Here is a 14,355-nt window from a genome sequence, read left to right as displayed (position 1 = left end):
GGATAATATGTAGAATCAGAAGACAACAGTTTCTAAATTAGGAGCTTGAGAAAGGTTTAAAGGTCAGAGAGGATCCAAATGATTCCTAGAAAGCAAGGATGACAACCAAATATACAAATGATTACATCACCACCCTCATACCTTCTTCATTGTCTCAATTTGCCTCAGTGCCCAATTTGCCAATTATCCCACAACCATCTCCAGGCTGCTTCTTAGTCATTCCTTCATATTGAATACGTACATAGACATAATGCACCAAAGTCAGAACCTTCACAATTCAAATCCCTCCTTTCCATTTGAGCAGCACCAATAAAAACATTAATGAAATATTTTTGAATTTTATAATATTTTATCTCATCATGCTGTGCATTATATTTTGTGGAGTAACTGCATAATATTGCTGTAACCCCCATCAATATTGCTCCCTGTTCTGTTTAATCATGTCTGTAATTAGATAGCAAGCTTTTCAAGGCAGGGGCCATGGTCATTTATTGTAAGGTGCATAAGAAAACTCTCGGGAATGGTTGCAAAAAAAGAAATAATAAAAAAATAGATTTCTTTGATTAAAGTACTGTATAAATACCAGACCTAAAGTGGCTGCAACAGTAGACCACATCTGCAACATCTTTTGCTTTAGTCTAAATTTAATTTGATTCACAGGACAATTGGCCAAACAATGACACATTTATTATAAAAAATATCCTCTCCATTGTATTAATCTTTTTCCTATTTAAAAAGAGAACTCACTGAGTACTCAGCATTTTGTGGCTTGTCTTCAAGACTAGGTTAGTCCAGAAAGGTTCAACTTAAAGGAAATAAAGCAATTCAGTTCAGAAGTGCAAGGTTAGTGTAATGTACACAGTCATACTGCTTTTGGCTATATTAACTTTAAAAACCATGCCAATTTAACATTTTTCTTCAGTTTTTATTAGAAAAAAGCAGCAGATCAACATTACAATTCAAGAATCTAATCTAAGTATGCACTTGACAATTAAGCACATCTGAGTATGAAGTGAAAAAAATTCCAGAAAACCTTCAGCTATGCCAATCTCCCGTTACCCAAATAATAAATCATTTTGCAGGCTTTCTGATGAGTGGAAATCAAACAAAGAACAAAAGATTTATTGCTGTGAAAACAAATCTGTAGTACAGTAGTATGAGTTTTGGGCACTAAGCATAATCAGTCAAGTTAATTTAAGTTCAAAATGCACTCAAATCCTTTGTTTGGCCATGAAAGTCCACAAGCTGGCAACCCAACTACAACTGAAATGGTAGGTCTGGACAAAAGTTAGACAGTATGTTAAACCTCCAGTTTTCAGACAGTAATAAAAAGATGCATTACAATTCCAACAGCTCACAAACCAAATTAAAAACAAAAAGTGAGCTGACATTCAAAGAGCCAAAGTTTTGTTCTTAAGCTTATTTTGTTTGCTCTCAAAATAATTTCAGACCCACCATGAAAAAAAAATCCATGAACTATCACACAACTGAACACAGAAAAAATTGCTTGACCTGGTTATTTTTTTCCCCACTGAGGTATAAAATCTACATATAAATCTGATACTTTACTATAACAAATTGTACTTTTCGTAGTTCTGATTTCTTTTCCTTTAAATCCTGTTTTACATGTTTCTTGCTGTAAAAATCTTATTTCGTGATACCGAATGTGGTCTCCAGCTCTCTGTTCCATTTATTTTTGTAACTATATTTAATATGCTGGTTACCAATGCTAACCAGGAAAAAAAATTCGTGGAAGTCTCTTCATTACAACAGCACTTTCAGCAGAGGTTACTGATGTGCAAGCAAACTACAACGATATGCAGCTCTCCAGAGAGCGTATTTCAATGATTATGTTTCCATTGTCCAAACGTTCTCTAGAATGATTCTTTGATGAAAGACACTCTCTTCGAACTTGTAAACATCAGCGTGCGCAGTTTCACTAGTACGTATATAGTTTCACGTCCTTATACAGGAAGGCTGGTTCACAGCTACTGAAAAGCTAGAAGAGTCAGAGTTCTAATATCTGATGACCCTTGTATCCTGTAGAGCAGAAATCTCTTTCTTTTGCTACTTAAGGACACAGCCAAAATACTTGCCGAGGTAGGCCAGTCAATCTCTCTTTTTTTAAAACCTCTCAGAATATTTCTGGAAGGGTGACATTGCGAAGTAGCCACTGCTGAGAACGGCTGCCATTGCAGTCCCTAATGCTGGGTACCTGGCTGTCTTCTTCAGTGGCTTTATCCAGGCACTGGTTACTGTTCACATGCAACAGGGTTAATTTCTTGGAAAAAGAAAAAGAAACAAGTAAGATTTTACAGAAAGAGGCCAGGCAGAAAATATAACAAATCTCATTCTTTTGAGTCTAAAAAGCATTTTGTGCTAAACATAATAGTACAATTCATATAAGGTGTATTAAAGACTACCACTGAAACACAATTTAATATTCAATAAAATACACTGCACTTAAAGGCAAAAAATTAAGAATCTGGCAACTTACCTCCCTAAGACATACTACTGAGTTAGATGGAATTTTGAGAAATTATGTGTATTATGGTACTACCCAGGGGTCCCATTGTGTCAGGCAACACCCTGACATATATGTAGAGAATCCCTGCAGTGAAAAGCCTAATCTAAATGGACAAAGTGAAAACAGTGGGAGAAAAGAATGTTATCCTCACCATTATATACACGTGAATGGAGTTACCTGAAGCTACATATGAAATGGGTGTTAAGGCTGGGAATGTAACCCAAATCTCCTATGTTCCACTCCAGTGCTTAAACCACACCATCCTTCCTCAGTTTTATTTACTCTTTATCTTTAAGCAGTTGCATAACACTCTTTCAGGAAGTAATCTACATGTTCTCTTAAGCTTATCTGTAAGCTTAATTTTTTTTATTTCCACCACGATCACTTAGAATATCTACCAGGAACTTTTGTGAATTTCTGATTGCTGTGGGACCAAAAAAATCTGTGTGCTCTCACACTGTTCCACTACATTGACTTCTGAGATCCCATGCCTTTAATATAATCAACAGGAACAAAGAAACCATTTGGGAAACAAAATAAAGAACAATGGCAGAAATTGAAGCTATAGGTACAGTATTGTCAGGATAGATGGGAAAGTCATGAAGCAGCTTACCTGTAGCTGTATGGTATTAATCAAAAGAAAAAGGTCTGTTTGAAGAAGAAACTGGTCACTACTGGTTTTCTATACGAAATGGAACAATTTTCTGCAATTTAGTAGAGACCTTTATCAGACAATAATGAAGGTTACTTACCTGTAAGCAACATTCTTCAAGATGGACTCTGCATATTCACACTTTTGTGAAGTGCACTAACTGGTGCCATTGAGCAGTGTAGTCTTCCACTAGCAGTACATAATCAAATGCTCATGTGCCTCTTTGCCCCTGCCCTGAGTCTCTGCGCACATTCTGAGGGCATGGCTATAAAAGGCGGTGCAACAGTGGTTATCACCTTGGTTCCTTCCACTGCTAATGCCAAGCCACTAGAAGACAGGACTCCACAAAAGGGGGAAAGAAGAGCGGGGCGTGTGAACAAGCAGAGTTCATATCGAAGAACCTCCATTATAAGTAACTAACTTCAGGTGTTCTCTGCATATTCCCAAGCTTGGGATAGTTTAGTCAGTAGTACACATATTAAACCAGATGGTGGGTAAGAAGTCCAAAGTAAACAAGGACTGAAGAGCTGATCTACCAAACTGTGCATCTGATGTGGTTGCAATATCTAACAAATAATGGTTTGTAAGTATGTATAGAACTTCACATGGCTGCTCTCCAAATTTCTATTAGCAGAACATGTTTCAAACATGCTGCTGAGGCCACTATTGCTCTAGCAGAATGTGCTCTCAGCTGAGCTGGGGGAGATTGTGATGCTGTTTTATAACTTTGTATTATTCACTGCCTAACCCATCTAAATAATGTTTGTGCGGAAATAGGATTCCTTTTACAGTTACCACCATATGAGAAAATTTGCATGATGATTAAAAATCCTTAGTCCAATCCAGATAAAACAATAAAATGCTTTATGCATCCAAACAATGTAGCTCTGATTCACCCTTATTTGAATGAGGTCTGGGAAAAAAAACTGGTAGATTAAGGGACTAATTGACAAACTCCTAAATGGTTTTTGGTATGAAACTTGGATATGAACAAAGAATTACCTTGCTCTTATAAAAACTTGTAAATGGAGGGTCAGTCAGTAAGGCACGAAATTCACTAACCCTCCTGGCTAACAGTATTGCTATAATAAAAGCAGCTTAAATTGATTGATGAAATAGGCAACAAGATAAGGGCTTGAAGGTTGGAGACATAAGCCATGACAGTACTGCAACAGGATCTCTTACTGGGGGATAAAAGTTCAGTAACCCTTTAGAAACTCATGTGAGAATACTGATTTACCATCTACTTGTATATGAAAAAGTGCTATTGCAGCTAAAATGTACCCTTAGCAGCAACGCAACAGATAAACCCTTATGCTATAAAGGTAACAAGTACTCTAATATAGATTGAATAGGGGCTGACACAGGATCCATACCGCGATCAGATACCTACATCTTGATCTTTGCATTAAATTTTGGCCACTACCGAGACTGTACACGAAAGAAAGAAAATCCCTTGTACAGAATCCGGTAAAGCATAACTGCATTTTCTGCCATTGGCTGACAAGAAGATGGGACACTCCATATTGATTTAACTGGTTGCCATAAACCCTCCAAAAAGGGCAGAGAAGCCTGGTACGCAGAAGTATTTCCAAGTATATCAACGATGAGGTGCGAAGTTTCCTCCAACAAAACTGAAGGTAATTTTAATGTAGAAAACATTCTTCTGACTAACTGGAATTGAATGGCATCCTCCAAAGGTGAAGAAGCTGAGGCTACTCTGTTTTTGTCTGGAGATGATTTGCCCATAGGATCCTGATGCAAAATATTCGTCTGTGGAGCAATTTCAAATTTCTCTTCCTCATCATATAAAACATCTTGCATTAAGAGTAGGGGGACTTGTCTCCTGTTACTGGATCTGTTAGCACAGGATATGAACGTCTCGAATACGAATGTCTCAGAGACTGGTTGTCTGTGATCCATACAACTTGAATCTGTAGGTCATGAACCCATAAACATGTCCCTAGTTCGATGCTGGAAAGAAGGCATGATCTTAAAGGTATGGTATGGAAGGCCCAGAGTCTACCAATACAGCCAAGGAATCCAGGAAAGTACATTTTTTCTTGCCACTTTGGCCATTTTGGTATGATGTCACTCAGACAGAGATTTACTTGTACCTGTAATCCAGGGAGGCACTTTCTAGTGCTGCCAATTTGGTCATTCTAGTATGATGTCAGAGTTATCCATGCCTGCAATAATCCATGTCCAACGGAGTTCTCTGAGATTGTGGTTCTGGACCCAGAACTGGAGCCAGTTGTTCCTCTGAATGAGGATCTGAGCCCAGATCTAACAACGAAACAACTGGGAATACAACCGAGGTCAATATTTGTAACATTAACATGAGATATCACTCTCCCAGGAGAGCCAGGTGGTGTCCACAGTGAAGTGGAGGCAATATTATCAAGGGATCGCTGATCTAAGTCTAAAGATATTTTTGGCAGGAACTTGGGACGCAGTAGTAGCATGACCTTATCCTTTAAAAAAAAGACTAAAGGGAGGGTACACTATTAGAGCCCCCCCCTTGAGCAGAAGCAATGGCTACTAGAAATGCAGTTTTCATGGACAGGTGTAGAAAGTAGCAGGTGGCCATGGGTTTAAAGGAAGGTTTCAAGACATGAGTACAAAGTTGGCCCCATGCTGGTGTGGGGCATCTGGTTTGTGGGAAGACCTTATCAAGTTCCTTGAAGAACCTTCTTGTTGTAGGATGAACAAAAACAGAAAAACCCTTTATCATATTATGGAAGGCTGTGACAGCTGTGAGGCACCTTTATGGAGCTTAGAGATAAGCCTGACCTTTTTAGCTCTGGGATGTAATCTAGTACCAATGACAGCAGAGAGGATGCAGGAGAAATGTGTTTCAAGTCACACAAGTGTTTACATCTCTTCCACTTTTGGATATATGTGTCACGAGTAGCTTGTTTCTGGCTATGCAGCAGCACTCTCTTTATGTCCTCAAAACAGGTTGTTTCTAACCATGCGAACCATCTATCAGCCATGTTGTGAGCTGGAGAACCCTGAGATTGAGATGATGGACTTGACTTGAGAGCGGAAAAGGGGAACATGCTTGAAAGTGACTGGCTGACATACCTCATTCAGCTGGCTGTAAGGAAACCATGTTCATCTCAGCCACATCAGAACTACAAGAATAACCTCGGCTTTTTCTTTCTTTATCTTGCACGGTGCTTGGATATTAAAGGAATCAGTTAAAATGTGTACAAGAATCCTTGGTTCCAATGGAAGAGAAAGACATTTCCCAGGGAGTGCTGACTCCCAGACCGCCACTCTGGAGCACAACTGGGAAAACTTCTTGTTCTTGGCTGTGTCGAACAGGTCTATCTGTAGGATGCCCCAACGCTGAAATATGCAGTGGAGTACAATGGGATTTATCTCCCATTTGTGACCATGGGAGACGTGTCTGCTGAGGGCATCTGCTGTGGTCTTTTGTATGCCCAGAAGGTAAGCTGCTGAGATATTGATTGGGTGTCATATACAACCATTCCAGAGTCTCTTTGCTTTGGCGCAGAGGGAAGGTGATCTCGCTCCCCCTTGGAGTTTTATGTAAAACATACATGACATCTTGTCCATCATGATCTTTATGTTTGCCCCTGATCAGTGGGAGGAAGTGAATACAGGCATTTCTGACTGCTGAGAGTTCCAGCAAGTTGATGTGTAGTGTGGACTCAAGAGGAGGAGACAACCTGCCTTGAATAGGGTGGGTGTCTAGGTGGGCTCCCCACCCCAACAGGGATCCATCCGTTATTACTGAGTTTGGGGGTGGTTGAGTGAGGGGTACCCTTGTGCAAATGTCATGAGGATTCTTCCACCCGTCAAGGGACTTTTTGACTACTGGGGGCATTGAGAGTACTTTGTTTAAGATGTGTCTGCTTGGTGAGTAAACAGTTCTGAGCCACCCTTGAAGGCAACACATATGAAGTCGTGTGAGATTTATTACTAAGGTACCCACCTCCATGTGTCCCAGTAGTTGGAGACTATTTCTGGAAAACGTTTGAGGGCTGACTTGGACTGTAGAGACTAAGCCCTGGTCTTATACTACGAGTTTAGGTCGAATTTAGCGGCGTTACACTGATTTAACCCTGAACCCTTCCACACAACGAAACCATTTTTCTCGACTTAATGGGCTCTTAAAATCGATTTCTGTACTCCTCCCCGATGAGGGGATTAGCGCTGAAATAAACATCGCCGGGTCGAATCTGGGTTAGTGTGGACACAATTCGACAGTACTGGCCTCCGGGAGCTATCCCACAGTGCTCCACTGTGACCGCTCTGGACAGCATTCTCAACTCAGATGCACTGGCCAGGTAGACAGGAAAAGCCCCGTGAACTTTTGAATTTCATTTCCTGTTTGGCCAGTGTGGCGAGCTCATCAGCAGAGATGACCACGGAGTCCCAGAATTGCAAAAGAGCTCCAGCATGGACTGAACAGGAGATACTGGATCTGATCGTTGTATGGGGAGACGAATCCGTGCTATCAGAACTCGTTCCAAAAGACGAAATGCCAAAATTTTTGAAAAAAAAAATCTCCAAGGGCAAGAAGGACAGAGGCTATCACAGGGACCCGCAGCAGTGCCGCGTGAAACTTAAGGAGCTTAGGCAAGCCTACCAAAAAAACCCAAGAGGCAAATGCCCGGTCGGGGTCAGAGCCCCAGACATGCTGCTTCTATGATGAGCTGAACGCAATTCTAGGGGGTGCCCCACCACTGCCCCATCCCTGTACGTGGACTCCTGAAAGGGGGGAGTCTCACGCAACAGGGATGAGGATTTTGGGGACGAGGAAGATGATAAGGGGGAGGTTAAAGATAGCGCATACCAGGCAAGCGGAGAAACCATTCTCCCTGACAGCCAGGAACTGTTTATCACCCTGGAGCCCATACCTCCCAACCCGGGCTCCCGGACCTTGAATGTGGAAAAGGCAGCTCTGGTGAGTGTACCTTTGTAAATATAATACATGGCTTAAAAGCAAGCGTATTTAATGATTAATTTGCCCTGAAGACTTGGGATGCATTCTTGGCCAGTACAGCTACTGGAAAAGTCTGTTAACGTGTCTGGGGATGGGGCCGAAATCCTCCAGCGACATCTCAATGAAGCTGTCCTGGAGGTACTCCCAAAGCCTTTGCAAAAGGTTTCTGGGGAGGGCAGCCTTATTGCATCCTCCATGGTAGGACACTACCATGGCAGGCCAGTAGCACGTAGTCTGGAATCATTGCATAAGAAGGCATGGCAGCGTGTGGTCCCGGTGTTTGCTGGCATTCAAGCAACATCAGTTCTTTATCTCTCTGGGTTACCCTCAGGAGAGTGATATCATTCATAGTCACCTGGTTGAAATAGGGGAATTTTATTCAGGGGACATCAGAGGTGGCCGTTCCTGCTGGGCTGTTTGCCTGTGGCTGAAAAGAAATCAGCCCTGCTGTTAGCCACGCAGTGGGGGGAGGGGTGAAGCGATCATCCCAGAGAATTGGGTGTGTGTGTGCGGTTTAGTTGGGTTTGTGCTGCATGTTAACCCGAAAACATCAGCCCCTCCTTTTTAAATGGCCAATGTGTCTTTCAGTTTTAATCTCCCTTTTTTCCTCCCGCAGCTGAAAATGTTTCAACGTTGCGACTAGCATCTCCATCCTAGAGGCTAGTGGAGATAAGAAGGAAAAAACAAAAACAAAAAATACACTCGCGATGAAATGTTCTCTGAGCTCATGCAGTCCACCCAAACTGAAAGAGCCCAGCACAATGTGTTGAGGCAGACAATGGCAGAGTCCAGGAAAGCCCAAAATGAACGCAAGGACAGGAGGGACGCGCGAGAGGATAGATGGCTGGAGCAACAGGAGAGGTGGCAGCCGCGTGATGCAAGGATGCAGGACGCAATGCTGAGGCTACTGGAGGATCAAACCGATATGCTCCGGTGTATGGTTGAGGTACAGGAAAGGCACAGACTGCCACTGCAGCCCCTGTGTAACCAACCACCCTCCTCCCCAAGTTCCATAGCCTCCTCACCCAGATGCTCAAGAACATGCGGGGGGGGGGGGGGGGGTGCGCAGTGCTCCAGGCACCCAACCACTCCACCGCAGAGGACTGCTCAAGCAACAGAAGGCTGGCATTCAATAAGTTCTGAAGTGCAGTGTGGCCTTGTCCTTCCCTCCTCCCCTCATCCACCACCCCACCCGTTGCTTCCCTCCTCCCCCACCCCTCCCGGGCTACCTTGGCAGTTATTCCCCTATTTGTGCGATGAATTAATAAAGAATGCATGAATTTGAAACAACAATGACTTTATTTCCTCTGCAAGCGGTGATAGAAGGGGGGAGGGGAGGGCGGTTGGCTTACAGGGAAGTAGAGTGAACCAAGGGGGTAGGTTTTCATCAAGGAGAAACAAACAGAACTGTCACACTGTAGCCTGGTCAGCCATGAAACTGGTTTTCAAAGCTTCTCTGACGCGCAGAGCGCCCCGCTGTGCTCTTCTAACCACCCTGGTGTCTGGCTGCGCATATTCAGCGGCCAGGCGATTTGCCTCAACTTCCCACCCCGCCATAAATGTCTCCCCCTTACTCTCTCAGATATCGTGGAGCACACAGCAAGCAGTAATAACAATGGGAATATTGGTTTTGCTGAGGTCTAACAGTCAGTAAACTGCATCAGTGTGCTTTTAAACGTCCAAACGCACATTCTACCACCATTCTGCACTTGCTCAGCCTATAGTTGAACAGCTCCTGACTACCGTGCAGGCTGCCTGTGTATGGCTTCATGAGCCAGGGCATTAAGTGGTAGGCTGGGTCCCCAAGGGTAACTATAGGCATTTCAACATCCCCAACTGTTATTTTCTGGTCTGGAAAGTAGTCCCTTCCTGCAGCTGTTCATACAGACCAGAGTTCCTGAAGATGCGAGCTTCATGTACCTTTCCCAGCCATCCAACGTTGATGTTGGTGAAACGTCCCTTGTGATCCACCAGTGCTTGCAGCACTATTGAAAAGTACCCCTTTTGGTTTGTGTACTGGCTGGCTTGGTGGTCCGGTCCCAAGATAAGGATATGCGTTCCGTCTATAGCCTCACCACAGTTAGTTGAATCCCATTGCAGCAAAGCCATCCACTATGACCTGCACATTTCCCAGAGTCACAACCCTTGATAACAGCAGTTCAGTGATAGCGTTGGCTACTTGCATCACAGCAGCCCATAGTAGATCTACCACAGTAGATTTGCCCATGCCAAATTGATTCCCGACCGACCGGTAGCTGTCTGGTGTTGCAAGCTTCCAGAGGGCTATCGCCACTCGCTTGTGAACTGTGTGGGCTGCTCTCATCTTTGTATTCTTGAGCTTCAGGGCAGGTGAAAGCAAGTCACAAAATTCCTGGAAAGTGCCCTTACGCATGCAAAAGTTTTGCAGCCACTGGGAATCATCCCAGACCTGCAACACTATGTGGTCACACCAGTCTGTGCTTGTTTCCCAGGCCCAGAATTGGCATTCCATGGCAAGAGCCTGCCCCATTGTCACCAGGATGGCCAAACTGCTGGGTTTTGAGAGAAGCCGGTGTCCATGTCCTCATCACTCTCGTCACCGCGTTGCCATCGCCTCCTCGCCTGCTTTTGCAGGTTCTGGTTCTGCATATAGTGCATAACGCGCGAGGTGTTTACAATGCTCATAACTGCTGCGGTGATCTGAGCGGATTCCATGCTTGCCATGGTATGGCATCTGCAGGACAGCAGGATTGCAGGGGAAGCGGTGGTTGGATGACCACTTTTGCAGACCTACTGCACCGTCTGCAGAAAGCAGTATGGCGCCCACACGGAAAAAAGGCGCTAAACAATTGTCATCAGTCGCCCCTCCCTCCGTGAAAGCAACGGCAGACATGTACCCAAAACCACCCGCAACAATATCTTTGCCCCATCAGGCATTTGGAGCTTAACCCAGAATTCCAATGGGCAGCGGAGACTGCAGGAACTGTGGGATAGCTACCCACAGTGCAACGTTCCGAAAGTCGACGCTAGCCTCAGTACTGTGGACCCACTCGGCCGACTGAATGTGCTTAATGCATTAGTGTGGGGACACACAATCGACTGTATAAAATCGCTTTCTAAAAAGTCGACTTCTATACATTCAATCTAATTTTGTAGTGTAGACATACCCTAAATTGACTAGGGTAATGAACCTGTACGAAGGAAGGAATGCTTTGGCTGTTGCTGAATCAAGATAGGCGCCAATGAACTCCAAATGTACCAGATTTAAGGTGGACTTTTAGACATTTAATTGTAGCCCCAGTCAGAGGAATAGGTCCACGGTTTCCTGAGTGGCCATCAAGCCTTTGTTGAAGGACCGTCTTTTGAGCAGGCAATTATCTAATTATGGGAAAAATCAGGATTCCTTGTGGTAGTGGCACAAAAGATGTGCCACTACCACAGAAAGGAAAACACTCTGGGCACAGATGAGAGACCAAATGGAAGCACCAGGTATTGGAAGTACTCGACTCAAGAATCATTGAAACTTTCTATGGGAGAGGTGGTTTGCTATATGGAAGCAAGTGTCCTGAAGGTCGAGGGCCGAGAACCAGTCCCCTTGGTCCAGTGACGGAATTATTGCTGCAAGAGCTACCATTTTGAACCACTGAACCTTTACAAATCTGTTAAATGATCTTAGATCTAGAATGTGTCTCCAACAGCTGTTCTTTTTTGGTACCAGGAAGTACCTAAAATAAAATCCCTCTGTGTTGCGTGTGAACTGGTTCTTTAACACCCAAATTCAGGAGAGAGTCTATTTCCTGTGGCAAAAGGTGCTCGTGAGAGGATCCCTGAGGAGGGACAGGAGGTGGTGCATGGTGAGGGGGAATATAAAGTGGATAGAGTATCCTGTTGAAATAATCTCCAACACCCACTTGTCTGTAGTGATATGTTCCCAGTTCTGATGGAAATGAGCAAGGCACTCACTGAAGTGGGGGAAACGTGCATTATTACAGCAGATAAGAATGTGGGTGGTAACTCAGACCTTTAACCAATCTATTAAAATAGTTGCTTGGAGGTTAAGGGTTGTGAAGTTGATGCCTGCTAGGTAGTGGATCTGTTTTTCTCAAATTGTTGTCTCTTGCACTGGGTTTCATAATGCCTCCGGGAGGCAGGAAACTGCCTAGGTAGAGACCTCTGTGCCATCTGGGACTGACCGAATCTTCTTTTTTGTGCAGGGGTGTACTTTTCTAGAGCCACCTTGCGCTCTCTGGGATCTTTTAAGGTATGTAGGGATTCATCAGTTTTCTCAGCAAACATCTTTGATCCCTCAAATGGAAGGTCCTTGACTGTAGTTTGAAAACCCAAGAGCTGAAATCAGGAAGCCCTCCTCATGACCATCGCTGTGGAGATGGAATGAGCAGTGTGTTAGTGGTGTCCAAAGAGGCCTCCAGAGATGTCCTTGCAAGCAGTTGGCCCTCTGCGATGATTGCCTGGAATTGCTCGCTCTGGCATGTTGGAAGATGCTCAATAAGGGAATTCAGTTTTGAGTAATTAGAATGTTATACTTCATCATGAGGGCTTGGGTAATTGGAGATCCTAAATTGTAAGGTCGCTTAAAATCTTTCTTGTATGGTGTTGATTTAGCCTGGTGCCGTCTACCACATTCATTCACAGCATCAACCATAGTGGGGATGGATGTGAAAATAAAAAGTCAGTCCTTGGAGGGAAAGTAGTATTTTTTGTCCACCCTCTTACAAATGGGAGGTATTGTGGTTGGGGGATACCATATTATTTTTGCTGGGTCCAACAGGGCCTTGTTAATGGGTAACGTGATGCGGACAGATGAAGCGGTATGCAGGATAACAAGTAACTTACGCTGTGACTCCTTAACCTCCTCCAACGGAATTTGCAAGGAGTCCGCTATCCTTTTAATAAGGCCCTGAAATTGTTTTTCATCATTAGACAAGGACGGTGGAGAAAGCATGACAGTTTCATCAGGGAGGATGGAGAGATGTTAGTTGTAGGAGTAATCTTTGTCCAATCTCGCTTTCTGTTCCTCAAAGGTCTTATCTTGTGTATCAGGAACCCTAGAAAGAAGGTGGTGGGGACTGCCTTCTCCCTTCCTAGCAAGGAGCACTAGGGACCTTTGAGAACTGCTGGTGGACTATCCACAGTTACATTAGATTAAAAATAAAAGTATATTAAGGAATATAAACTCTAATACTACCATAACTATATGGGGGAGGGGGAGTTAGAGAGGCACTTCCTCTATGAATAGCTTATTCTATAATCATCCACTACAGGGACTCTTGCATGTTCCTCAGAAGCATCTGGTATTGGTCACTCAGAGGTAGGATACTGAACTGCACAGATCACTTATCTGGTAATGGAAATTCTCATGTTCATATGCATCACAACACACCAAAATGTATTCTGTATTTGCTATGTACCTTAAAGAAAAACTATTTTACAAATATTTTACAGGGTTGTTTTTTTTAAAGTGATAAATGCAACGTAAGAATTAATAGTATAAAAATACAGACCTCATGAATAAGGAAAATAATTTAACATTTTCATATAATGAAAAGTAATTTTTAATAAAGGTGTCTTGAGGCTTGGCTTAGAGTTATTCAGCTTGAACACAATATCTCATATGCAAGCTATTTATGGCTCAGGGCGAAATTTTTTTTTGAGTAAGCTGCAACAAAAATATGGAAGCAACCATTTAAAAGTTTAGAAAGGTGTCTGAAATTCAGCTAATTTTAGAATACACAAAGGCTATATGACAAAAAAATATCTTTTCACATCAGCTTGGGCCTTGTGCCAGTGACCAATCAAGTCTTGCATTGCCTGGCACTGACAGGTTATTCATATCTTAATTATAAAGAACATATTTAAAAGTTGTGGCAGTTCTCTCAAAATGCGTGAAAAATGTGATGAGTATGGTGAAGAAAACAACATACCTATGTCATCTTGCCAAGTAAGCTAAAGGATGTTTTAATACTGATCTGTACAGTATTAAAATGTAATTTAAAAATTGATATTACATTAAAATGTATAAATCACATATGGGGTGGTGACATCCATGTGATATCATACATCTCTAATTTTCCACATGATTCCACAATTTATCATAGGCCCTTAATGACCACCCATACTTACTGTCCGCTATACCATCTCCTCTAGGACTACTTTCAGTATTCCAAGCAGCCTCTAACATGCACCATTTTGAAGGGGGGT

General features: G+C 43.0%; 1 protein-coding gene across 3 annotated transcripts in view; it reads right to left on the bottom strand.

The window, feature by feature from the left end:
* Positions 1 to 693: 693 nt before the first annotated feature.
* GALNT1 (polypeptide N-acetylgalactosaminyltransferase 1) overlaps positions 694 to 14,355 on the bottom strand; it is a 192,932-nt gene continuing 179,270 nt past the window's right edge. The window contains exon 10 of one of the 3 annotated variants that reach the window (XM_074945205.1): positions 694 to 2,281. In XM_074945205.1, coding sequence (XP_074801306.1) covers positions 2,135 to 2,281 — 147 coding nt within the window. In that variant the 3' untranslated portion in view covers positions 694 to 2,134. The remainder of the gene's footprint in view (positions 2,282 to 14,355) is intronic. The other 2 variants (XM_074945204.1, XM_074945203.1) reach the window with 2 other exon arrangements.

This window comes from Natator depressus, chromosome 2 (genome assembly GCF_965152275.1).
Source record: "Natator depressus isolate rNatDep1 chromosome 2, rNatDep2.hap1, whole genome shotgun sequence".
In the NCBI taxonomy this organism is placed as follows: Eukaryota; Metazoa; Chordata; order Testudines; family Cheloniidae; genus Natator; species Natator depressus.
Note: the sequence above shows the minus strand (reverse complement) of the source record. Positions and strands in the feature narration are given on the sequence as shown.